Genomic DNA, 27,072 nt, shown 5'->3' with positions numbered 1-27,072 from the left:
CCCCAATAAAACATTGAATATCAGCTCGGTGCCCATGATTTTATCGTCGTACATGTTAATAGTTTCACTATTTGGTTCCAATGTTAGTGTTGATAAATCTTCTAGTTGAGATTTCCACATTCCCATTGTGTATTGGTCTATGTCATACGTCTTAGTGGTTCGTTAGAAAAGTTCACGTTTCAATAAATCCTGTACAAATTTCATACAAACAAAACATCTAAGTATTTGACATTACCTATATATATTCCACTTCACTCATTCTGATGAGTGTCCGGACTCATAGAACAACGCACCATATAATGGAAGCCACGTTCGATAACAAATGGGCTTCATGCATGAGCGTATTGTCATCCAAAATTAGCCTGTGCAGTCCGCACTATTTACGTTTTTAGTGAAACTGAAATCCGGGTTTCTGTTTTGGATACGTTGAGTAGATTTTTTTGTTAAGCAGATATACCTTACGTGGAAACTTGTTCTAAACACTTTCGAGTATATAACTAAAAAGATTTTATGCGAGATAATTTTTTCGCGAATCTGTTTTGCTTTTCATTCGGAAGTGATTTAAAACAAAACTGCCCAATATAGAAATATAAAAAGAAAACAAATTAACACAGAAAGTAAAGATTTTATGAAAAGCAATTACGAGAAATAACATATTTGAATCTACAAGTTTTTCGCGTTTATTATTGAGACAAAGAAACAATACGAAATACATGAAGCACTGTTTATTTGAAGCTAGAAGTAATTCACGTTGAGTTAATATTAATATTTGGAAGCGAGTTTCTGATTATAAATTTAACTATGCTAATTTGTGAATTCAACAAAACATTTGTAGTAGTGTATAATTCAACAATAATTTGTTAAAACGCTTTACGAGTCGAATAAATTATTTGACAACATTGTTCATGAAATGCACTATTTCCAAGAGGATGTATTGAATGCCTACAAGTGCTGTTGCTCTTGGAAAGTGTGCGCTCTCATTGGCTAATATCGATTTTCCAATACAATAATGCTCCGCCTTTAGGTGGGCTTAAGTTGGGTAAAAAGTTTCATGTAATAGACCGTTCCATAATTTAGTAATTACCCAATTATCTCCCCTGAATACTCTCCGCGTCCGCCATTACACTACTGCCAAACAACCGGTAACATATATAAGAGAGCACCGATTATTCAACGGGTGAATTTCTTTCTTTTTGTAAAACTTGTTTGTTTGTCATGCAAATTGTATGAAATAAAGTTTTTCTGCTAGAGGAGATGTTAAGTTAGTGTTATAACAGAAAAATGTTTGAAAAACGTGCATTTTTTAGGTATTTGTCTAGGAAAATAAACACGTTAACACATTAAAAAAAACATTTAATTAAACTAAATGCAATATTTATCATTTGATGATATGCATAAATCTTAAAATCGCGTAATCCTTTGCATTCCAGTGTTGAATTGCCCGTTTGTTCTGCATAATCCGATTATCTCGTTTTGATCAGATATTATCCAGACTTAACTAACAACATGGCGTCATCCCGGGGTGTCATAAACCACACTGGGTGGCAGATGACAGTCGGGTCATTAAACACAATTGATGATGCCACCATGTCTTCTCTTTCTGGTAGTATTAAGCAGTCATTTGGTTTAATATTTTACCTCCGACATACTTAACAGTTGCGTTCATTAGATATGTTACATATTGTACAAATTAAAAGTTATGTCCAATATAGAATATCAGAAATTGTACACCGTAAAGATACTAGCCCGTTTAATCCCTGGTTTAATTTATGAAAAAAAGTATTTGATAATTATAAAATTTACCTAAAAACATAACATTTAACGTATTTAGCGGGTATCGGTTAATTAAAACTACGTCATTTCGTATGAAGATTTAATGCTACGGCAATGCACGAACGACATCATAAAACAAGAAATTACATTTGACACGAACGGGGGTAAATATTGTTTTTAAAAAAAATTAATATAGATATATGTGTGTTAAAATGTTAGATATTTGCCACTCATACTCACTAGTAACGAGTTTTCAATATACATGAATACACAGTTCAAATTGCATCATGTAAAGTTGTGTTTTTCAGTTGTATGTTTATATTCCTCAATAGCGTCATTGTCTGTACAAAACCCATCAAATTAAAATTACATGTTAATACTGTCATGCACTTCGCTTTTAATAGGGCTTTGTAGTACGTTTATTTTCAATGCACCCCTTATACTTTCTATTACTCACGTGTTTATCACACTAACGTACTCATGCCATTCATAATTATATTTTTATAATTAGATGTATTACTATTGTAATTTATTGAAGCTTTTCTGCAAAAAAAATATTACGGCTTATGCATAGAGCTCTTTGTTGTGTCAAATTGTCGGCCTTTCAGTCTTCAGATAATCTTTAATTTGATGCTTATGCCGCGTTTTTAAAGTTGCAAATAAATGTATTAATAAATTCGTTTGGCGCTTAATAATATATTTTTGAAATATTATTTAGGTGTTTTTTCGGAGTTTTTTTGTGTGGATTAATTGACTAAACATTTGGTGTCGTTATCCATATGTTTTGCGTTACTTCAAAGACCTATAAAATACATTTTTTAGTATTTTTTAGCTTTATAGCTGTTAAATGATTCACAGATGAAAATATAGATATATCACATAGATCACATTCTCTTCATCTTCCGAATAATCACATAAAAGATCGTCAAGATCAATATCACACTCTCATAATAAAAAGCTCGTTTTTTAACGTGACAAAATTCCATAATTAAATATAAATCCAAACCACAATTTTTTATCTTTAATATCAGTTAGAACAAGAAAAATAAAGGAAGGCGTATCAAAAATATCATACTTAATATAGTATGTTATAATTTTGGAATGTAGATTTTTACCACATGAGAGCAATTACAAACAATTAGCGGTAATTAATTTCGCGAGAATCTTTAATAAGTATTAATCAAAATATAAATTGCTTGATGTTGCGGCTATTAAAATCAACACAACAAAACATGCGTGAATTGTTTGTGAAACGTTAAAAGTAACAAGTCTAATCAAAGACATAGTATGAGCGACTGAACCGGCAAATTTTCGCCGATGATTACCACTTGATTACAGATATAAAAAAAACAAATACACGAAAGCATTTTAAACATTTTATTTGTAACAATCAATCTCAACTTCAAACAATCATTTAAACAACAAAAATGTGATAATCGCCTCACATTAATTCATTAAGTAATTTATTTATCCGACAACGGTTAAGCGGGTATTCTCTACGTTTTTGGCTTTTGGAATCGCAGTCTCGCACCAGTTAGCAGCAGTGTAATGGCGGACAGTCACGTGACTGACAATATGGCGGCGGTCAATTTATCGATTATGGAACGGTCTATTGACAGATGATCGTAAATCGGCTTTCTAAATGTTCGGCGAAGTCCTTATCTCTTCGATCTTAAGAATGGCTAGTTGCTATTACTGAAAAATACACTAATCGGTAAATTTCAAGCGCTCTGATTTCCAAATTCAAGCACCGTAGCAAGGGATCGTTAAATGGCTTGTGGAAAGCATTGATGTACATAACGTATATGTATAGCAATTAGGCATTCAAGATGTAAACACAGCAGTAGTGTTCACGCTTTAGGTCTTTTATTGATATTCTCCTTTACAGGAGTAAATTCACTGTGAGATTTTACACTATATTTTTTCAATCTTTATTTCTTGGTTTTCAAATCCGATTCTGAGCTTGAAAAAATACAGCAACAACAAAAACTGGTACTAAGCAACAAAAATAAAAAGCTTCCTATTCATTCGTATTCAATGTAGACAATATTCAAAAATCTATTTTGACATTGTTTATTTTCAAAGAAAATAAGTAATGTTCCAGTACCTAATAATAAACTAGTATTATAAGAGGAATGGTCAGATTTATTTATGTTCATGCAAGAAAAGGAGAAAAGACAAGCGCATAACTTTATTTATGGGTAACCCCATAAAATACGACTAAATGCAACATAGTCCAGTTCATATTTCACCCATTTAGCTAACACAGATGCATCCGTTGAAAAAGTACCATAATGAGCTCAGGTATATTGTGTTAAACCGTGGTAAACGTGAAGGAATTTGTAGATGCAAACTACTTTGTATTAAAGTACATTATTTGTGCAAGCAATACAACGAATCAAAAAGACGAAACGATATGCATAGATTCGCACGGTTACACCTGATAGCTGTTCGTACTACATATGCAAATGTTAAACCTATAATGTATCATTCGAATATATGAACGGATGGAGGTGACTGTGTTTTTCAACATGTCAGGTGTGGTCGTTCGCCTGCTGATCTTGCAATGGATTTGTACCAGGTGTTTTGTGGCGTCAGTGAACGCGGATGATGCCAAGAACCAAATATTGAAGCTGCTTGAAACAGCGGGACATCACAAAACCATTTGCCCGGTAAAATAAGAGCGATATTTTTTAGTTTGAACAAATCTGTATCTTAATGGTAAGTAAGTTGTATAATACATTTGAGCCGCGCTCTTTGAAAAGGGTGTTTAATGCATGTGCGTAAAGTGTCGTCACATATTAGCCTGTGCAGACCGCATAGGCTAATGAGGGACACTTTACGCCTTTACTGAATTTTTGCTAAGAAGAGACTCTTTTGAAACGAAACCTATTATAAAAGTGGAAAGTGTCGTCCCTGATTAGCCTGTGCGGACAGCACAGGCTAATCTGGGACGACACTTTACGCACATGCATTAAACCCCTTTTTCATAGAGCATGGCCCATTTGTTTTTCTTTTTATAACAGCAAACACACAATTGTATTGCAGTGTGACTTATATTTAGTAGAATTAACGCGTATTCAAATAAATTTACAAATATACACCCGCTTGTTTAATGTTTGCATATTAACGCACTTTAAAATAACTTCAATGTTCAGTTTGTTTTTTTCTCGTCGTACAAGCATCAACTATCCACCTATTAATTGAAACGAAACTTATTGTCCTCTTCATATTTCGCTTTAATCTGAATATAATGAAAATAAATGATTACAAATTGAAATGAGGTATGTGTTCCCATTCACAATTTTTGTTTCGATAAAGCGGAAGACGAGTGGCGCTTATGTTTTGGGGAAATGAATCATGATTTGACCCTCTGGCGCTCTATTCTCCTGGGTACAAATAGGCCATAAGCTCAAGGAATCAACACAGTTATTTTGTTTAAAATCGTTTTCAAAAAGTAAGAAATAAAAAAACCCAACATTTGTGTTCATTGTGTGAACAATTTTAAACGAGTAAACGAACGAATTAACACATGTTACATTCGCATCGTATGTGTGTTATGTCTAAGAACAATTTACAATTATAGATTCGTCATAATCAAGTGTAAATTTTCCAAGGGAAACACGTTTCATAAGCTCATGAGAATAAATTAATGTTCTTTAACCGGGCATTAAATGTTTTTAACACTTAAATTTTTATTTTATTTATTTCACCCGCACGATTTAAAACCTGTCCCGAGATTTAATTATAGATAATGAAAAAGCCATTTACATAAGTACTTATATGGGTTACAAAATAAAGTGCAGCCTATGGCAATAGATTCGGGTTTAAGGTGTAGCTGCTGACAATGTATTGAATTGAAAACAACATTAAAGCAATGTGAACGGATACTTTTCATCGAGCTTCATGATTATCAATTGTTACAAATAATTGATAAATTGCTTGGTTTGGAACAGTAAATTAATTAATAAATTGATCAAATGTTATTAAAGTCCTACATTAAGCACTATATAAAACAGTATCATTATAAACTACGACCTCAATTTTAAATAAAATTTTTGACTGTATAATACTACATGTATATGAAATTGAATAAACTAGTATTGAACCGATGTTCAGCTACCATTTCTTCTCAACTATTATTCTAGTTTGTTATTCATAAACGTTTAACTTGTTCGTTCAGTTAATACGGTAATACATAGTACGTTATTTTTGTTTTATAATAAATAATTCCGTGTTTTTTTTAGTATTTTAGTTAACCATTTGCTTTTAAACTGATATTCACGAGGCAGTCTGCAAACAGAAAAATACAGTTTATCAGTCATACAAAGTACAAGTAAACGCGATGATTCGCTTTTAAAATACAAACTCGAAACGGCCGATGTTTCTAAACGTGAACTTTCATTTCTTAGACTGTATATACCAGGGATAAGGTAATTTACCTTGCGAAAATCTTGCGAACGTATAATTTCATGCAAGCTACCTAAATTATGTATAAGGAATTGATTGGTTAGGAATAAAATTACAATTCACAGTAGTTAAACTCCGTATCCCTCAGCACTGTATACAACTATATGCAATATAGGCTATGACATCAGATCTGCTCTTATACGCTCTTAGACCTTAACTTACTATGCAGAATAATTTTCTGCTTCGAATGAAAACAAGAACTTGTCAATAAGAGATACACGACGAGTAGTTGGATATTGACGATTTGACGATTTTATAGAGTTATATATACAAGTATTTTATTTTTCTTCAATTTAGCATCAACTAAGTTTTATTAAAGAAAATACAGCATGTATTATTAGCTTCATGGATGAAAATAAGCACTAAAGTTGAAAAAGCATCATGAGGTAAACACGACATCAACATTACAATTATCTTTTGTGCATTAACATGTATATCGTTATTTGACAAAAATGCAAAAACTGTCAGTATCTTTTAAAACAAGAAACCGTCGGAGACGGGTGATGCGCCCCAAAGTTTTTTTTATCACAATATTGCACTATACATGCAGATAAAAGGAAACGTCTAGTAGTTGGGGTGACAAGAATTGCACTTTATGTACAGTTAATGGAAAATTTTAAAGGGCCATTACTCTGTGAAAAATCATCCGACCAGAACCGGCTGATTATATGCACATCTCCTCTTGGTAGTGAAGCTTCCCATAACGTTTAATTGAATTCCGGTCATTAATTGCTGAGAAATAGCCCGGACAAAAATTGTGCACGGACGGACGGACACACGGACACACGCACGGACAGACGAAGCGGCGACTATATGCTCCCCCCAAAAAATTTGGGGAAGCATAAAAATAACAAATTCAACTAGATGACTTACACAATGATCATTCCATGTAGACCGGCGCACTCCATGGCGGAGCCAAATAATGCCACATAAAACACGGAACATGAGCGACCCAAAATAGAATATGATTTGTTTATATGTAATAATCGCACAAATTATATGCAAATAAAGGATTTTAATACATTATTGCGCCCTCCAAACCTTGTGACATTAGCGGGATAGCTTCTAACTCATGTGTAACTGCTGCCAGACACATGAATTCAAGCAATCAATAACTGTTATACATGTATATGTAAACATAATGATATGTTCGTTATTTATTTGTGCATATTATATACGTCATTGATTGTTGGTTTTAACTGTTTAAACGCGTAAATTTCGTTTTATTAAAAGGTCACGCATAGATTAAACTAAAATCATGATGACCTGATGCTTTGTATGATTTTACCGCATCAAAGACACAAACTATAAATTTATGTTTCTTAACTATGAATGGAAATAGTTATTTGTGCTTGGTGTGTGTGTGTATATATATATATATATATATATATATATATATATATATATATATATATATATATATATATATATATATTACAAAAACGTTGTTCTCATAGACATTTGAGAATATTAGACGTCTACAAATGTTTGCTTATGTCTACAGTGCTATTATGAGTACACAGCACAGACTACAATATTTTGGTCGTCGCTTATTTTTTTTAGGGCGAGCGCAAACACAGAGGGCAAGGTGAATCTAATTCGGAAGTGTCGTGCAGCTAGCTGCTAGGAATCAAACGTGACACCATCTCCTTCCTGTCTCATTCTTACTTTCAAGTGAGTCGCTGTTCTTTAGAATATACCATTAAACCAGTACTTGCGCATTCTATAGTTACGTATCGATGGTATGACAGGCACCTAACGCACAGACTATGTATTGTACAAACTTATTTTCTTCGTGCTTATCGTGTCTGGTAATAAATTCCTGATAATAGATGACTATACATAAGAGTAGCAGAGTAGTAAATCTAATTTATAATTTAGAAATTGTTGTTCTTAAACTCTCTGTTGCGGGCAGAATTTGAAGAGACGGTTTTGATATCCGGAATTGTTACCCACGATAGTTCGAAGTCGGCGTCCCGGGTTACGCACTTCCGGGTGGCGTACAGCATCGACTGCATCAGCTTCGCCAATGTCACTGACAGGCACGGCGTTGAAAAGGTGACACGTTTATACAGAAGATATAACATGATACTGGTCGGAAAATGAAACTGACCATATCAAGCGTGCATTCAATTTTAAGACACAATTCTATACTATGTTATGTAAGGCCATAGACATTAGATTCCAGTGTAAGGGTCCACTTAAAGTTGTGAAACCTACCAACCAAGCAGGAAAAAACATTAAATTAAAAGTACTTTTTCAACTTTTTCATTGCATTGGTACATATTTAATTGTAAAACTACCTTTATCTATATATCATCATATTACACATTACTTAAATAAAACATATTTGTATTATGACTAGTACCACTTTTTGTTAAAAACAACAAACCAAACTTTATCCTTCATCAAACGTATAGGTTTTTACACATCTTCCTTTTGAATCTTAAACGATTGGATACATATTTCGAAAGTTATTCCTAAAATGACATTACACAATTCTGCTATTAAAATAAATGAAAACTGTTATGACCTTTTGAGGGGTTAGCGGTTACACAAACGCTTTTCTCAAACTAATTCTTGTTGTGTTTTAAAACCGGCTTCACCGAAAATTAAATCACTGCATAACTAATATATTGTAAGTGATTTGACAGAAAGCGCCGTAGTACCAGTTTCGATTGACTATTTTATCTAAAGGGCCGCCAAAGCATAACAACAGTTACGGAGATGTGGTTTTTAAAACGTATGTGCGTTGTTGGAAGATAGTTAGTTTTTAGAATTGTGTATACACTTTATTGCTTGATTTTCCACATTTTTTAAATGATGATTGTTTTTTTTCGGTAATGTACCTGATAACGTTCTCGCCCGCGGCCGCAAAACAGAGAATCGAATGTGTATGGCATAACCGATATTAATATAAATTATTAATTGTCATACTAATTTTTTTCTATATTTATAAAAAATGTTTATCGTAATATAATGTTTCATAAATTTGATAACGAAGTAAAGACATTTGTAAATGTGTCATCGAAATATACTGAAAGAAGTTGGGCAGCAATTTTTTTGCGGCGGACGGCGGTTTTAATATCTTGTGTACATAGCACTAATGAATCTGTCCGAATTCGAGACATTCAATGCATGGCCATTAATATTTAGTTCGTCGATGTATCCACAGGAATATTACGGAAATAAGGACTCTAATAAGACGACGACGGTGATGTTCGATCCCGTGTTCAACGCTAGATGTGTACGCATCGTGCCAACAAATCGTATCGGAGAGAACATTGCCATGAGGTTTGAACTGCTCGGCTGCAGTAAGCCCATTTTCTCTTCATATATGATGTTTTGTTTTTAAAACAAGAACATTTCGCAATTTAAGCAATTTTGGGGCTTTTTGCAACAGTGAACACTCATTAATTAGTAAACAGCAGTTATTTTGTGTTCTACAATACTCATTTGATTGATTTCAGAGAATTTAGAATTAATTAATGATGGATAAAATAGACTTATCTCAGTATAATCGAAGATAAATGATAATTTTGAAAATAACACGCATTTAAGGTAAAGTACAACGTACATGGTCAAGTTATGTAGAAAGAGGGGAAAAAGGACAAACACTTATGCGTTAATTTATGCAAATGCATGAAATAGAACAATAAATACAACACACAAATTCGATCATCTGGTTAGTGGACACATCCATTAAGAACAGATATTACAAACCATGTCGATTAGATAACCCATAGTATCGGCGCCTTCACAAATATTACCGCGTTTTAAAAATGTTCGTGATAAATGTCCTTAACGGAACAAACAATATTTGATATTTATCAACTATATTTATCAATCATTCGTTATGAATTTTTTTATTATCAAAAATATTTATTAGTCAGAATGTCGATAAGACGGTATCGTCTGTGCAATTCTCATTTCCACGTGTACGTGCATTAACTTACTTTGATATTATATCCTGTTGGTGGCAGATCCCGACCATTGCTCGGGCTCCATCACACCAAGCTCCGCAGAGTGCCCCGATCACAATCTCCGGAAGTTCGTTTTTGACAAGAAGAAGATCATCACGTCGATGCGGATCACCCTGTCAGGTCCGGCTACCGAGCAGACGCCCACGTTTAACGTTGCCTTTGCCAGGGCATGCAACTTCGAAATGGGTCAGTTCTTGAAGGAGAACAACGAGCTGAAGGTAGGTGATATTACGCCTGTGGTGACCTGAGTGCACGCCCCACTTAATGGCCTACTGTATTTACAAATATCTAAAAAATTATTTACTTGAACACATTTTAGGAAAGTTAGTGATGGCGCTTAGAGACCGATTGATGACAAATACGCTCGGATAAATTTCATGGAGTGTGGGAAGGTGAATTGAGCGGTCAAGGGTCATACTAAAACTATAAATTGATCCAACTTTAAAATTTAACTTGTTGCAACGCGATTCACATTCCATAACTTGATTTAATGAATTCAACATTTATTTGAATTATGTTCGATGCATTAAGAACAAAACTTATAGATGGGAGTGAAATCAAACCTGCGTCATGACGGCTATGGAATGTGATCTCTTCTTTGATTCTATGCGATCATCACTCAGCAAATTGACAAGCCGCTCAATACTTTGTCAATCAAGTCAATCGCATTCACCACGGCCTAGTGCCTAGTCTAGATATCCCTAAAACGTTTTTTTTTACGGAACAGCATCATTTGCTTTGCTCGAACCATGCCCAAATCTTAGACGGCTACTAAAATGTACGAATGCTAAGACTGGTCTTATCACATTTTATCTGCGAATTGTTACACAAAACGGCTTATATCACTAGCATAAGCTTACCAACGAATCTAAAAAATCTAACATGAGATAACTTTACGATCTGTTGATAAAACGGACTCGTAGAATGTTGGCGTCTAACCATAAACACCTTTGGGAAAAACACAATTTACACTTCACGTTTCAACTTATATTTAGTCCAGATAAACAATGCCACTGACGACGCCGAAATGAACAAAGAATACGTCCCAAATGACGTCTATGATGGTTATTTCAACGATGAAAAATGCGAAGCATCTTAATCATCATTCTCTTGACCGGTGTGACAGTTGGGAGGAAATGGGGGACGACGAAACAGAAATCATGCTCCAATCAGGTCTGTTGTGTGCTATACGTAGAGTAACTCATCCAATGGAACAGTTTTACACAACGAGCTTTGCCTGTTGACGTATCATCATCATCATGATTCCATTGATCGTGTTTTGTCGTTTGGGGAAAATGAGTGACGACGACACAGAGATGCCCGTCAGTTTGGTCTTTTGTGGTCTGCTATAAGTAGCATATCCATGGGGAGGGACGTCCACTCTTCCACATTTTCCATCAACCTTTTCTTCTGTAGGCCACAACGGCGACCTCCCTCTAGGGTTCTCTGGAAAACAGTCGTGCATTGTGAGTCTTGCCTTGTGACTTGTTCAAACAAAGCTAGCTTTAGTCGTTTGACGGTCCGTATGAAGGGTCCTTGTGGAACAATAAGCGCTGATGCAATGTTCCGGACGTATTCGTTGGTCTTACGCTCCAGGTAGGAGATGCAGTGCAGTCTTCGGCGACACTAATTTTCAAATGCCTGTATCCTGCGTTATATGTTCACGTGAAACGTCCAGGTCTCGCAACCGTTATGCAGGATGGAGGCTGCGAGCCTGTACTTGGTGGGAAGCTGATGTAACTTCTTGTCCACAACCTCTTCAATCTGGCCATCGCCGCGGTCGCCATGACTATTCTTATTCGGACCTCAGCGATACTGGTACCATCCTGTGGGCCGCGGTCGCCATGACTATTCTTATTCGGACCTCAGCGATACTGGTACCATCCTGTGGGCCGCGGTCGCCATGACTATTCTTATTCGGACCTCAGCGATACTGGTACCATCCTGTGGGCCGCGGTCACCATGACTATTCTTATTCGGACCTCAGCGATACTGGTACCATCCTGTGGGCCGCGGTCGCCATGACTATTCTTATTCGGACCTCAGCGGTACTGGTACCATCCTGTGGGCCGCGGTCGCCATGACTATTCTTATTCGGACCTCAGCGGTACTGGTACCATCCTGTGGGCCGCGGTCGCCATGACTATTCTTATTCGGACCTCAGCGGTACTGGTACCATCCTGTGGGCCGCGGTCGCCATGACTATTCTTATTCGGACCTCAGCGGTACTGGTACCATCCTGTGGGCCGCGGTCGCCATGACTATTCTTATTCGGACCTCAGCGGTACTGGTACCATCCTGTGGGCCGCGGTCGCCATGACTATTCTTATTCGGACCTCAGCGGTACTGGTACCATCCTGTGGGCCGCGGTCGCCATTACTATTCTTATTCGGACCTCAGCGGTACTGGTAACATCCTGTGGGCCGCGGTCGCCATGACTATTCTTAGTCGGACCTCAGCGGTACTGGTACCATCCTGTGGGCCGCGGTCGCCATGACTATTCTTATTCGGACCTCAGCGGTACTGGTACCATCCTGTGGGCCGCGGTCGCCATGACTATTCTTATTCGGACCTCAGCGGTACTGGTACCATCCTGTGGGCCGCGGTCGCCATGACTATTCTTATTCGGACCTTAGCGGTACTGGTACCATCCTGTGGGCCGCGGTCGCCATGACTATTCTTAGTCGGACCTCAGCGGTACTGGTACCATCCTGTGGGCCGCGGTCGCCATGACTATTCTTATTCGGACCTCAGCGGTACTGGTACCATCCTGTGGGCCGCGGTCGCCATTACTATTCTTATTCGGACCTCAGCGGTACTGGTACCATCCTTTGGCAGGGTTGTATCCGAGTACTTGAAGCTGAGTCTCGCAGTTGATGCTGATGTTTGCACCGGTGTTGGTTGTGCTCTCCGCCATGATCTTTGACTTTTTCGCGTTGACCTCCATCCCGTATGCTCCATCTGTTTTATAGTGTCTGTTGGTGAGATTTGGAAGTTCACTGCTGGTTTCATCTATAAAGCTTATGGCATCGGCGAATCTTAAGTTGGAGATGGGTCTTCCACCGAAGGAGATAGAGGTGTGGTGAAAAAGGACAGTCTGCTGCATTATCCTCTCTAGAAATGCGAAGACTATGCCAATTATGACGATTCCACTGAAGTATCAATACAACGTACGTAACAAAAATGACGATTACACTGAAGTATCAATATTGATAGTGATGAATATGACATACGTGAAGTATCAATATTGATAGTGATGAATATGACATACGTGACGGTTATCTGTAATAAACAATATGAATGGAAAGTAAACTAAACAAACGATAACCTGTCATGCAGAATCTTTTGCCTTATTATAGATTAATTAATTTGAAATAAAATATGTACTAAAACTATATATATTAGAAAAAAGAGGCAATAGTAATATTTTTTATAGAATAACAATGTCTTCTTACTGTACAATACCTTCTTACATCCCCAAAAATGTATAGTACGATAATCAGACACCACGACCCACTTGTTTCAGAGTATAATAGTGTTCTGACGGCTTTTTGCGTCGTTCCAGTGGGAAGTAAAATAATACTAAATAAAACAATGCAAATGACATCATTTGAGAGTCTAAAAGTGTTTTGATGGCTTTTCGCCTTATTTTTACATATGGACATCTGGTAAAAGTCCCAGCATCATGTTTTAAATATACCCATTTCCATAATTGGAGACTTTCAGTAACGCCATCACAATATTCGCAGAATGCATATGCTTCATAAAATGATATGTGTCCCTGAAAATGTCTTACAGGACGGCTTATTATAAATGTTGCATTATATTAAAGATATTCTAGCATCCCTACCTACTTATCAAGCCTGGAATCTTAATATAAAGAGGCATTGTCAAGACACTGTCTACCTACCAAGTTCTGAAACACCGTTATGTGAACTTGCTAGTCTTCAACCACAATAGTGTGGCGTAATAATAAAGAAAACAAACACGTTTACTAATTCAAACAGACGCGGCCATTATTATTTTAAATACGATATTATGTTTTTTGTCAGGATTTTGAGATCCCGAACGGTGAAAGCTCGCTAATGTTAGAGGGACCGGGGTTCCCTATCCGCTCCCAGTGTATTGCCGTGCTCACTCGCTTTGAGACCGGAAACGCCCACGCGGATGGCCTGCCGAGGGCGAGAAATCACTTGGTGGCCATGGAAACAGACGGGTATCAAGTGACATTCGAAGGCTGCAGTAAGTGTGACATATTATTGAAACTCTGCGCGAATCAACTGTATACATGTAGTGTATAGTTCGTAAAATAGAAACTGCAGGCGATAACATGAGATAATTATTGAATTGACCGCATGTGTTTAATGGTTTTCAGTTTCAATACGCTATTTAATTTTATTTAATTTAAGAAAATAAATTTGGTATTTCGTCGTTTTAAAACACTTGAAAATACTACTCTGGTTTCTGTTTGAGACCCTTGTACGAAAGGTTTTGAAACAACGTCTATGCAATTCTATATTGACGTCTTGATTATACTTAAAGGTCCCTTGCAAATGTTCAACATATCTATAATGAAACACATTAAGGTTTAACTGGCATCATCATAACTGTATACAAGTATATTATTGATTACAATATCCAATATATATTATGTATATATTTATTTATTCAATATAAAGGCGCGGCTTACCGAGCCGTTATTTTATTCGTGCCGAGCCTGATATTTCACAAAAAATAAAGAAATAATGAAACAAATCGCTAAAAAGCTGCAGTTTAAGCGGGAAAAAATATGACTTATGTCGTTTGACCTGTTTATAATGACGTCATGAAAATTATATATATATATATATATATATATATATATATATATATATATATATATATATATATATATATATATATATATATATATATATTATATATATATATAGACAATATTTGATCCATTTTAATAACAAGTATTTGTTTGTAAAGTAATTATATCTATTATATTATATTATATGTATCTATTTAATATAACTGGATCAATTTTAATGTATCAACAAAAGTGTTAGAGACCCAAACCAGCAGTAAAACATTTTAATGAAAAAATAAAGACATAACTTCAAACAATAAGACGTTTTTCTATAAAGACTGGTTTGAACGAAGCATTAAATATGTCGACCAATTATATGACTAAAGAATTAAGGATTTCTACTCTTTTGATAATATATGCTACATATACGGAATACCTTCAAATAATTTTTTGAAGTACTACCCACTTATCAAAAGCATACCCATACATATTAAATCGGAAACCAATACAAATAATACACCATGTACTCAAACAACATTTGTAGAAAACATACTTGGAAGAAAAAACAAAACAAATAAAATATTTTACACACTACAAATTAAAAACCCTACAGAAAACTCCAAAATCCAAAATAAATGGCAAGTTCTTTTTGGAGAAAATGAACTTAATTGGAAACACATATTTACCATGCCATATAAAGCAACTATTGAAAGCACACTGAGAAATTTTCAATATAAATACATCCATAGAATTATAGCTACAAATAAATATCTCTTTAAATGTAAATTATCTAACTCAAATCTGTGTGACTTCTGCAGTGAAAACATTGAAATTATAGAACATCTTTTTTAGGAGTGCAAACACATCCAGCCTATTTGGAATCAATTAATATCTTTTCTTGAACAACATCAACTAAACGTTAAACTATCTCTCTTAAATGTAAGTTTCGGAATTAACTCATTGAAATCAATAGACTGTAATAATATTGTGAATTTTATGGTTATATTAATGAAATATTTTATCTTAAACATGAAGTACAAAAAACAAGTACCAAATTTTAATTGTTTTGTCCATTGTCTTAAACTAAAAATTCAAATTGAGAAAGAAATAGCCCTCAGTAATGACACATTACACATCTTCGAACAAAAATGGAATCGGATTAAATTCTCATAATGTTTTGTCCACTTATATACATTTCACTCTAATGTTAGTCTATCTCTCTAAAATAGTTTTGTTTTTTGTTTTTTTATTCTTATTTTTTCAGTCAGACAAGATCATTGTGAATATTCAACAAAAAACACAAGTCCAGTATCTTTTCTTTCAACTTTATACAATTCATCATATTTCATAACTATTCCTCTGTTGTTCTTTTCTTTTTTCTCAAAAAAAAATAAAAATATATTAGCATATCTTGTATAACATGTCTGAACTATATTGCTTTGTACAATCACTATGTTGTATGATCAATTGATCATTACATGTTTACATTGTATGTATGATATTGAATATAAAAAAAAATCAACAAAAATGTATGAGTACCCATGTTAAAAGCATCTTCATGGAATGCTGCTATGACGCGCTCAAAATCTGAATTTCAGATGCCTTGGCGCCGCATGGTAAGTTACTTTATTTTGCATCTACGAAGTAATTGATGGATGTTATATTGTTATTTATAATGCCTAAGGATAACGTTCACTAATCAACTATTTTCTTCATCTTTAACTAGAATCAAAGTTAAAAATCATATTGCGTTCGTGCCGCGTCATACGAACATAGGTCCGATATCAGCTCACGACAATCCTACGCAATCTGGCCGCGGTCAATGTCCTGTCCACTAATGAGGGCGCTAAACATGGCGTCACTTTATAGCGGACAAGGCTCCTTACCAGACTATGCGAATGAGCAGGCTGGTTTGAAACCATTATGGTCTCATAGGGAATAAGACCCATTTTCGCATGACGCGACTCTCGTAGACTTATTGCCGTTCTTAACAAAAAAACAATGTACACATATCTTTTGCTGGATTTATCTCAGATATGACATCTTTAAAATTATGTGATTGTTTGATAAAAACTTTAAATATGCCGTAAGATAAGACAGAAGACAGAGGGTGTTATCTCGTAACAAACAAGATGGCGACGCCCATGCCAAGACAGGTTTTTGGACGTTATTTACCCTTTATTATTTTTATAAATTGTTAAAATGCCGCTCACTTTCATACCGGTAAGAAAGTGATAAGCGTTTTAATCGTATTTATATTCGCCTTTTATTTTTACTTTACTCGCTACGAATAGCTCTCGCTAAGAAAATTCCCAGCGAGTTAAGTCCAGAAACAAGCAATTATTAATACAAAATAAACGCCAATCATGTTTTGCTGATATGGCTTGAAAATAAGCGGCATTTATATAACCAATATAAGTAACAAAGGGTATAAAACGGCGAAAAATACCGGACTTCGCCATCTTTTTTGCCATGTGATTAGCCCTTCTGCCAGAGCAATCAATCAAGTTCACTTGTTGGAACATGTTTATCTTTGTAAGAACGTATCGATTCGTGTGGCAATACCCACATTGTGAAAAACGACGCTAGGAAGCGAATTGTAGGCGGCTCGGCCTTACATCAAGGAGAATGGCCTTGGTTGGTGTCACTTCAATTATCGGCTGCGGACAATGACTCGCATGTGTGTGGAGCGTCACTTATCTATCCGCAGTGGCTACTCACCGCCGCGCACTGCATCATGTGAGTTCGACTGTCAACGTAAATGGGAATGTCGATACTTAAACAAAATCGACACACATAAAATGGTCCAGGGAAAGTAAACGGTTTTGTCTTTGAATATCTTACGTATTGTTTATGCCCCCACCCCGATTAAAGGGTGTGGGATTAGCCAATTTACTTGTCCGTTCGTTCGTACATATCTACGTCGTTCCCGATTCTTGGCCGGACTATTAGTTAATCATTAATCTAAAAGTGTTAACATAAAGTGCTAACCATGATTACCATTGGGATACGACGCGTTTAAGCACAAGCACTTAACATTTGTATACGGCTTCAAACTTAAGGTCACACGAAGAGGTCAAAGGTCAAATATGATAATTTAGACGGCTTGTCCGGACTGTAATTTCATATTTGTATCGGTTTGTAGTAAACAAAAACATGTCAATTATTATTAACATGTGGAGTTGATGTGACGCGCTGCGCAACACATTCCAATCCTTAAGGTAAAAATATGTCTTTAGTGCAGCTTGTCATGAGTGTCATTTTATCATCGATGGTACAACTGTAAAATTTGATTATCATCGTGTGGATCTCTTGCTGACTGATCATGGTCACATCAATAGATTGAATGTTAAGTATGAGAACACTATAGCTCGTTCAGACTCAATCTTCATCACGTATTTGGTAGTTTAGAAATAGCTTGCCACACATGAACAGCCTTTTAATATCGCGGTTTTTCCATAATACTTTTTACCCTATTCCAAATGTCAACGTCTCTTGTCATGGAATATGTCTGAATATGTATATCTATAATAATTTTTATTTTGTCTTTAAGATTTTTCGACACACACTATGTCTGTGTCAATAACAAGGGTAGTGTAGGGTAGTTCATCCATCCGTGTGTTGTATACATCGGTATAAAAGTCTCAATAGATTAACGTGAAACAAGAAAAAACACAAGGTAACAGAACATAAGCGCGATGTGAAAAAAAAACACGGTTTTCTATTTATTACATTATACATAATCGAAACAAATAATTTAAGATTTTCTATACTTGAACAGCATTGCTTTTTTGATTTTAGTAACTGCAATCCTCACACAATTTTAAATGATTTTACGCGATTGAAATATACGAGCATGTCTGCAGAAATACAGATTATCCGGGGATCGATCTGTTGGACACAACAAACTGGCGTGTGGTACTCGGGGAGCACGTGCAGGATCGAGAGGAAGGCACGGAGCAGAAACATACCTTGGACAAGATAGTCACACACCCTAAGTATTTGCGTGAGTGGCTTCTCCTATATTAAAGACCTGAGATACTAGTATTTGTTATAAGTGAGTAGCATAAGCTTTACAATGTGTGACATGCATATGAATTTTTCAATACATGTTAAAACCGATCATTTTAACTAAGCGCGTGCATATTTCCAATTTAGTGTACAAAAAGATCGATTCACATTTTCATCATGCCAAGATATAAAACACTTGCGCACATCAAATCAATAGTATCTCACAATTGCACCTGCAAATGTAAGTTTAACTGTTTAAGACTCGGAGAGGAGGTGTCTCACATTTAATGTGTATTTGTTGGAACTTGGGGCGACTTTAATTTAATAACGAGTATGCGCTGATTTCAAACCTTTATTGATCGACGTAGCGATTCTCTGAAACAACAGAGATTAAATAATAAATACATGCAAATACATTTAAATCATACATTCGGATCTAAACAATCATGCAATAAGTAACATAGATCTACATTTATACAAAACATTTAAATCCAATTTACAAACAATAAAAAATACCGATACAGACTTGAATAATAACTTATTATTTCAAACAATCAATTTTATTAATTCATTTTGATACATATATAAATATTATTTACCGATACTGGTGTCAGAAAGTCCTTATAAAACATCCAAGTTCCAATTCAATCCTCTCCGTAAACGGTTTTCACAACAATAACAATAGCGTCATAATAACATGACGTCAACGTAATATAAAAAAGGCGCGTCACGCAATTACATACACTGACGCCATTGACATTATTTAAGTAACGTATACGTTTCTTACAGTATTCATTCCAATTCATCACATGTGTAACAATGTCAACTTCACTATATCACACACGTGTACTTGTTCACTCCAATTAATAACATGATTTTTAGTTTCCACACCAATGTCTCGCACGATCGGCAGGGTCAACGTCAATTCATCATACGATTTCAAGTGTCCAGGCCAATGTATCACAGTTGCCATTGACACGTAATCCATACAAAGAAAAAGACACTTGAAAGCGTTTGGTATATTCTTTATGACATTTACACATGCGTGTTTAGATGTACACATATGTCTTACATTCTATTCAATGTCAACTTTAATGTATCAAACGGTCTCTAGTATCCAGGTCAGTCATGACACGCTAAAAAGTATCCGCTCCAATGTTTCACACGCCTGTCAGTGTCCATATCAATGTATTACCACCCGCTTGTCAGTGTCCTCACCTATGTCTTAAACGCTTGTTAGTGCCCACTCCTTTGTCTCAAACGCTTGTTAGTTTCCACACCTAAGTCTCAAACGCTTGCCAGTTTCCACACCTATGTCTCGAACGCTTGTCAGTATCCACACCTATGTCTCAAACGCTTGTGAGTGTCCACACCTATGCCTCAAACCATTGTCAGTGCCCATAACTATGTTTCAAGCGTCAAAAAGAGGCAGACCTTAAACATAACTATGTTGACCTTAAACATAACTATGTTCATAGTAAAATAATTCTTTAATGAAATAAAAAATATATATCACCGTTCAAATGAGATCAAACTAATTATTACAGTAGTGCTCAGAAAATATCACAGGAGTATAAACTAATAATTATCAAACATAAAAACCTAAGCCGAAGTAAATATCTGCTTATTAAAAAGTGAAAAGATACACATATATAAAAAAATAAATATTATTCATGAAATGCCTTTAATGGCAACCATAAAGCCTTCTGACGTTGACCTCTGTGAGTGACTCAGGTAAAGAGTTCCAGAGTTTAATGGTATTAAAAGAAAAAGATTTGGAACCATGACATTTGACCTTGGGTAAACAATACCCACCCTTTTTACTAAGCCTAGTGCTGTAATTATGCATAGAATCTTGGGAAACTAAGTGTTCACTAATGTAATCTGGAGAAAGGCCATTTCTTATTTTGAAGACATGACATAACATTATTTGATTTACTCTCATGTGAACTGGTAACCAGTTGAGGGACTTAAAGTGAGATTGGTCAATATGTGCTCTAGAATCAAGGTCAAGAACAAACCTAATTAACTTATTTTGACAGGTTTGTAATTTATTTCTTAAAGTCTGAGTTATACTATTATACCAAACAGAACAAGCATAATAATAATGACACTGCATCAGTGACATTACAAGAAGTTTCTTCGTATGTAGAGTAAGGACATCTTTCTTACGATAAAGGATTTTTAACCTAGAATTGGCCTTTTTCAAAAGAGACTCAGCCATTGAGAGGAGAGAAAGGTTTTGGTCAAGGGTAATTCCAAGATACTTAACGGATGATGTAGAAGCAATGGGTGTACCATTACAAGATATATCAATGCTAGATTGTGACCTAAGTTTTTGCTTGGACCCAAACACAATTGACTCAGTTTTACCTAAGTGAAATGACAACTTATTGTCGATCAACCATTGGCTAACCAAGTTCATATCATCTGTTTGTGCCTTTTCAACATCAAGTACACTTTTACCAGAAACAAGGATTCCAGAATCATCAGCATATAATAACAATTTATTTTAACCACAGCTGACATATCGTTCACGTAAATTAGAAAAAGAAGGGGTCCAAGGATTGAGCCTTCGGGTACACCACAGGTTATACTGGCCTAAGAAGAAAAGGTACCGGAAACATCTACAAGCTGGTTTCTATCAGACAAGTATGATTTGAACCAGTTTAAAACGCCATCACTAAGACCGGATGCTCGGAGTTTCATGAGAAGAATTGAGTGGTCGACTGTATCAAACGCCTTCTGTAAATCTAACATAACCATGCCAACAATATTACCTTTATCATTTTCATACCTGATAAAATCTGTTAGGTGAATTAAACAAGTATCAGTAGAGAAGCCACTTCTAAAACCTGACTGAAATTTATACAATAATTTATTATCTTTAAAATAAGATTCAGCCTGGTCATAAACTACCTTTTCAAGGATTTTAGAAATAACATTTAAAATGGACACAGGCCGGAAATTACCTACAGACAATTTGTCATCCTTTTATAGAGGGGAACAACTCTTGCCGTCTTAAGATCATTAGGGACTTGACCTTGTATGAGGGGCAAATTAATGATGTGAGTTAAGGGACTAACAATAACAGAGGACCTGTCTTTGACAAAACGCGAAGGTATGTCATCTAAGCCAGTAGCTTTCTTTTTACCAAGTGAAGTTAAATATTTTAGAACTGTACTCTCAGTTACAATGGAAAAAGAATAACTATTAGCATCAACACCATTATTTGCATAAAAAGAATTAACAAAATTAACACCAAATTTGTGTACACTTTCAGGTAATTTTGCAACAAGTTTACATGCAATAGTTGTATAGAATTCATTAAATGTTTCAGCAATAAGTTTCTTTTCAAATATATTATTATCAATGTTTAAACAAATATTGGAGCCAGATGTTGCTGAACCTTTCTTCGAAGGCAAACCAAGATTTGTAAGAGTTTGCCATAAGGATGATGAATCATTTTTATTTTGATCAAGTACATTGTTAAACAAATCTTTTTTAGCATTGTGAACACGTATCTGAATTTTATTTCTAAGAGTCTTAAATATGTTATAATTATCTACAGTTATATCCTTTTTATAATTGTAAAAGGCCTTGTCTCTTTCATTCATAGCACTGAGAATGTCTGATTCTATCCAAGGTTCTGTTCTCTGCTTAATTCTAGTCTGTTTTACAGGATCTATGTTGTCTATCACAGATAAATATAGATGATTCAAATACACCAAGCTTCATTAACACTATCACATAACAGAAAAGGAGTCCAGTCAATGGCTAAAAGACTTGCCTGAAAATCTTCTGTATTATAATTTTTTAAAGATCTTAAAGTAACGTTGTTATGAGAACTTATAGGAATTTTACTAACTTTCTTAGTACAAAATATTAAACTATGATCACTAAAGGAAGTGTGAATTACACTTGACTGAGTAATGTTGTCAATGTTAGAAACCAATATCAAATCAATTATGGTTTCAATGGTAGAACAAGCTCTAGTTGGTTCTGAAATCAGTTGTTTGTAATGAAACATATTAATAAATGATTTGGAACACTTTAAAAGAGTATTACATTTGTTCATGGACACATCAGTGTTAAAATCACCCAGTAAAATAAATTCATGTTTTAAAAAATCATTGCATGAAGAGCACAAATATTCTAGACTGGTATAAAAGTTCTGTTGTAAAGGAGGTCTATAAAAAGCACCACATAAAATAGATTTAGATTTCGGTAATAAAATGTCAATTCATATAGCTTCAAGATCATCGCGATTCAAATCGGAACGAATATTATAGGATAAGTCCTTCCTGACGTATATACAAACACCACCGCCATGTCTGTTTTGATCCCTTTGCTGAATAGAGTAGTTGTTGATATTCATCAGTTTCCACAATGTATAACACGGTTATCAATTTCAACGACAATTTGAATATTTCATTTAATAATTGGCTGTTTCAATTGTATTCTTTGTGTCTTTAACACAGGGCGTCTTGTAAGCTATAAATCCCAAACAAGTAAAGCTTAGAACTCTATTCACTTCGCGCCGTGTGCAATACAGTATCGATGTTCTAGAATAATGTCGCGTGTCTGAACAATTAACAAATAAATTACAAACTATTCAGTGTCACCTGAAATATATCATACATTTGTCGGCATCTCCACCAATGTTTCAGACGTGTGAACGTGACACCGTGAATGTACCAGACGTTTACATGTGTCAACAAAATATGTTTGAAGTGTTTGCGTGTCAATTTAAATGATTTAGCCGTTCGCACGTATTAACTCATTTATATTAAACGCTTCAAAGTGTCATTCCCAATGTATCAGTTGTTTGAATATTTTTATTTCAGTGTCGTCGGACGATAAGGTGTTCTATGATATCGCCTTACTAAAGTTGAGCAGGCGTGCTCACATGTCCGAGTACGTGAACACCATTTGTATAGACCCCAATTACACTGCGCCCGATCACAGCCACTGCGTCACTGCAGGCTGGGGAGACATAGTTGAAGGTATACTCTAATTTCTTATAACCAAATCATTATCATGGAAAATAGTACAAAACATTTAAGGTTTGGAGATTTGTTATTATTTTACCACAAAATACGAATACTCTATTTTTGTTAAGTAATGATTTCCAGTTGCAAACAAAACGTCAGTAAACTGTCTCTCTTTGTTTAAACATAATTTTCTTATGAATCAGCAAAGTGTTTGGTAGCCATTAGAACGACAAGAGCATCGGAATAATTACGTAAATCTCATTGAACAATAGTAACATGCAATTTTATACCTACATTACAACGGAAGAGGCGTTGTTTTCCAGGTGCGAAAACGGGCGTGGAAATACCGCACCATGCGAGTGTTCAGATAATACCCAATTCCGTCTGCGCCGAACGCCACAGTGCAACTCCGGAACAAAAACATCTCATGGGCTCTCTTATTTGTGCCTCTTCTCAAGGCAGGGATTCCTGTCAGGTGAGATTCAATATTCCGAATGTGAAGTGACGTGTTCATTAGCAAATGGCATTATATCAAAACGTCATACATACTCTTGTTTTCCGTGTCTTAAATGAATTCTTATTATTATCTTAGGTGACATCATTCGATCTTTTTTTTAAAGAATGTTTTGTCTAAATTTTTGTTTTTTGACCAACACGTCAACATTAACAAATGACAACACGCCATTTATGAACATTTATATTAAATTAACGTACTTATTGTTGATAACGTTTCTTTTCGTTTATTATAGTTGGTTAGATAACATGTCCACGTTATCAATTTAGTTAATAATTTATTTTACTCGTCCAAGCAATACGCTGTCTAGCAAAAATGAAAAATTCCTGAATTCGTTTGATGTTATATGTTATGAACTAACAATTCGTGTCAGATTCTATCAAATTAGATGTGGTAGCCTATACATATATGAAGTTAATTACAACGTTAGATTATGTACTTTACATTATAAAAGGGCATTTCACTTGTTTTCTAGGGCGACTCGGGCGGTCCGCTAGCGTGCTTCCATGACGGCCACTGGATCCAGATGGGCGTGGTCAATTCAGGCACAGATTGCGCCGGCAACCCACTGTCACCCGGGTTCTACACGCGTGTTACTCACTTTTACGACTGGATGGAGGATGTCATTAATTCGAACTGAACAACCAGTGCACTTGGAACACACCGTTAGAAATGTTGGACAGCTGAAACAATATATAGCCCTCTATTATATTTATTCTTTGGCGTATATCTTCTCGACATGACATATCAGTATAATATCGAATGTAAACGTTTCATCTCTTTTGTATTATTATATACAAGCAACTTAACTAAAGGGTATAGTTATATCTTGTATTTTCCCCGCAGTAGTTCACTAAACAGGGATTTCGATGTCCTCTTTTACTCTGATCCTCTATGTCATTGTTGACGTATATTAGATATAACGCAACATTTTCAATCTTAAATATTGAAATGTTGATGATTTTATGTTACAAATATTGAGTTCACATCCATTGCGGTCATGAACAGTGCTCACGAGATGCGAAACTGTCTGCCTCATGAGAAGCTATTACCGATTTGTAACAAATATTATTAAGTCTGGTATAAGAAAAAAGTGCCTAAAGCGACGTATTTCGTCGACGCATATTTCTGTTTTATAGTTAGCGGTGTTGAACTTTTTTTTTAAATTTTGTTTAGTTCACATATTATTATTAAAGCTTTAACAATTTTTAAAATGAAAAGTGTGTACACTTAATTTTCTTATGAAAAATGAAATGTTCTTGCATTTAATTTTATTACGAAAAATGAAATGTTTGTACAAATGTTTGAAAAATGGAAACTTAAGCTGATCCCCTTAAAATTGTCTTAAGAATTTTCGAGAAATGCTAACCATGACCGACAAGCAAGATTGCAGCATTTGAATATAAAAAAGAACTAAAACACGTTCTGATATCGTTTGCAAGTCAAAACTTACAATGCGCAATATCCTGGTTTTACAAAACAATAAAGCTTGTTTTTAGATTTTCATGGTTAATACAAGTTTGTTATATCAAATTATAAGTATAAATGCGTTGAATGTAAGCAAACTCAATTATTTGTAATATGTGATCATAATTTAAACGAAATGACAGGTATACAGTTACACCTCGAACCTAACTCTTGGGGGGAAAAAACAATTAAAAAATGAATTGAATGATTTTGATCGCAAGGAAAATATTCGTCTAATACGACACGTGCGTAATACGTGTATTGCACGTTTCGCTAGAGCTAGTGTTCAAATACAGGCTACAAACAATCAACCAGTCATTCATTTTTTATTGCACATACTTTCGTTTTCAAATACAACTAAATATTTGAACGCATGTTTACAATAAAATTGTCCTACGAGAAGAACAATATGCAAACTCAATGACATTTGCATCTTTCACCGTTCTGAATTAGCCCAGTGCAACCATACACACATGAGGTCCAAACATGTTTGAGAATCATGGATGAATTATTTCTATGCAATTTCGTAGATCGTTATCGCAATCAACACCAAATAAAAATTTGAGTTGATATCAAGAGACGTTTTTTTTTAAAGGAAATTTAGAAAATAAAATTGATGCAATACAAGTGGTAGTGAATGTAAGCATAACATATTATCTTCCTAATTATTTCATAATCAATGTTATACCTGTTTTGAATTCATGATAAATATATTTAACCCACACAAAACAAGCTTAGTATTGCAGAATGCTATCGTTTCGGAACAAGCCTAACATGCGAAACACATATCCTGAATTATCGTGGACTATGAACTGTGCCTCCTATTTCAAGACTGGCATGCATTTTAAATTACTTGTCCTTGTATATACAGTTTTTTTCGTTTTTCGTTTTATATTAATAAATACGAAACAAGAAATTAAGCACATATATTACTTAGTATTAATTTTCAAATAACAAAAACAAATACAAAAAGAGAATTGTTTTCTCTTCAGCGTTTTGTGATGTACTTATAATAAAACAAAATACGAAACTTATTGTCCTCTTCATATTTTGTTTAAATCTGAA

At 35.0% G+C, this 27,072-nt stretch overlaps 1 protein-coding gene across 1 annotated transcript; it reads left to right on the top strand.

The window, feature by feature from the left end:
- Positions 1–9,532: 9,532 nt before the first annotated feature.
- LOC127831431 (tryptase-like) lies at positions 9,533–25,613 on the top strand. The gene is made up of 9 exons (XM_052356414.1): positions 9,533–9,557; positions 10,227–10,444; positions 14,279–14,468; positions 16,620–16,637; positions 17,562–17,760; positions 18,888–19,027; positions 23,880–24,038; positions 24,350–24,501; positions 25,016–25,613. The coding sequence occupies exons 1-9, from the start codon at positions 9,533–9,535 to the stop codon at positions 25,178–25,180; spliced, it is 1,266 nt and encodes a 421-aa protein (XP_052212374.1). The 3' UTR covers positions 25,181–25,613.
- Positions 25,614–27,072: the final 1,459 nt, after the last annotated feature.

The sequence above is a fragment of the Dreissena polymorpha genome, chromosome 5 (assembly GCF_020536995.1).
Source record: "Dreissena polymorpha isolate Duluth1 chromosome 5, UMN_Dpol_1.0, whole genome shotgun sequence".
Lineage (NCBI taxonomy): Eukaryota > Metazoa > Mollusca > Bivalvia > Myida > Dreissenidae > Dreissena > Dreissena polymorpha.
This window is presented reverse-complemented; position numbering and strand designations above follow the sequence as displayed.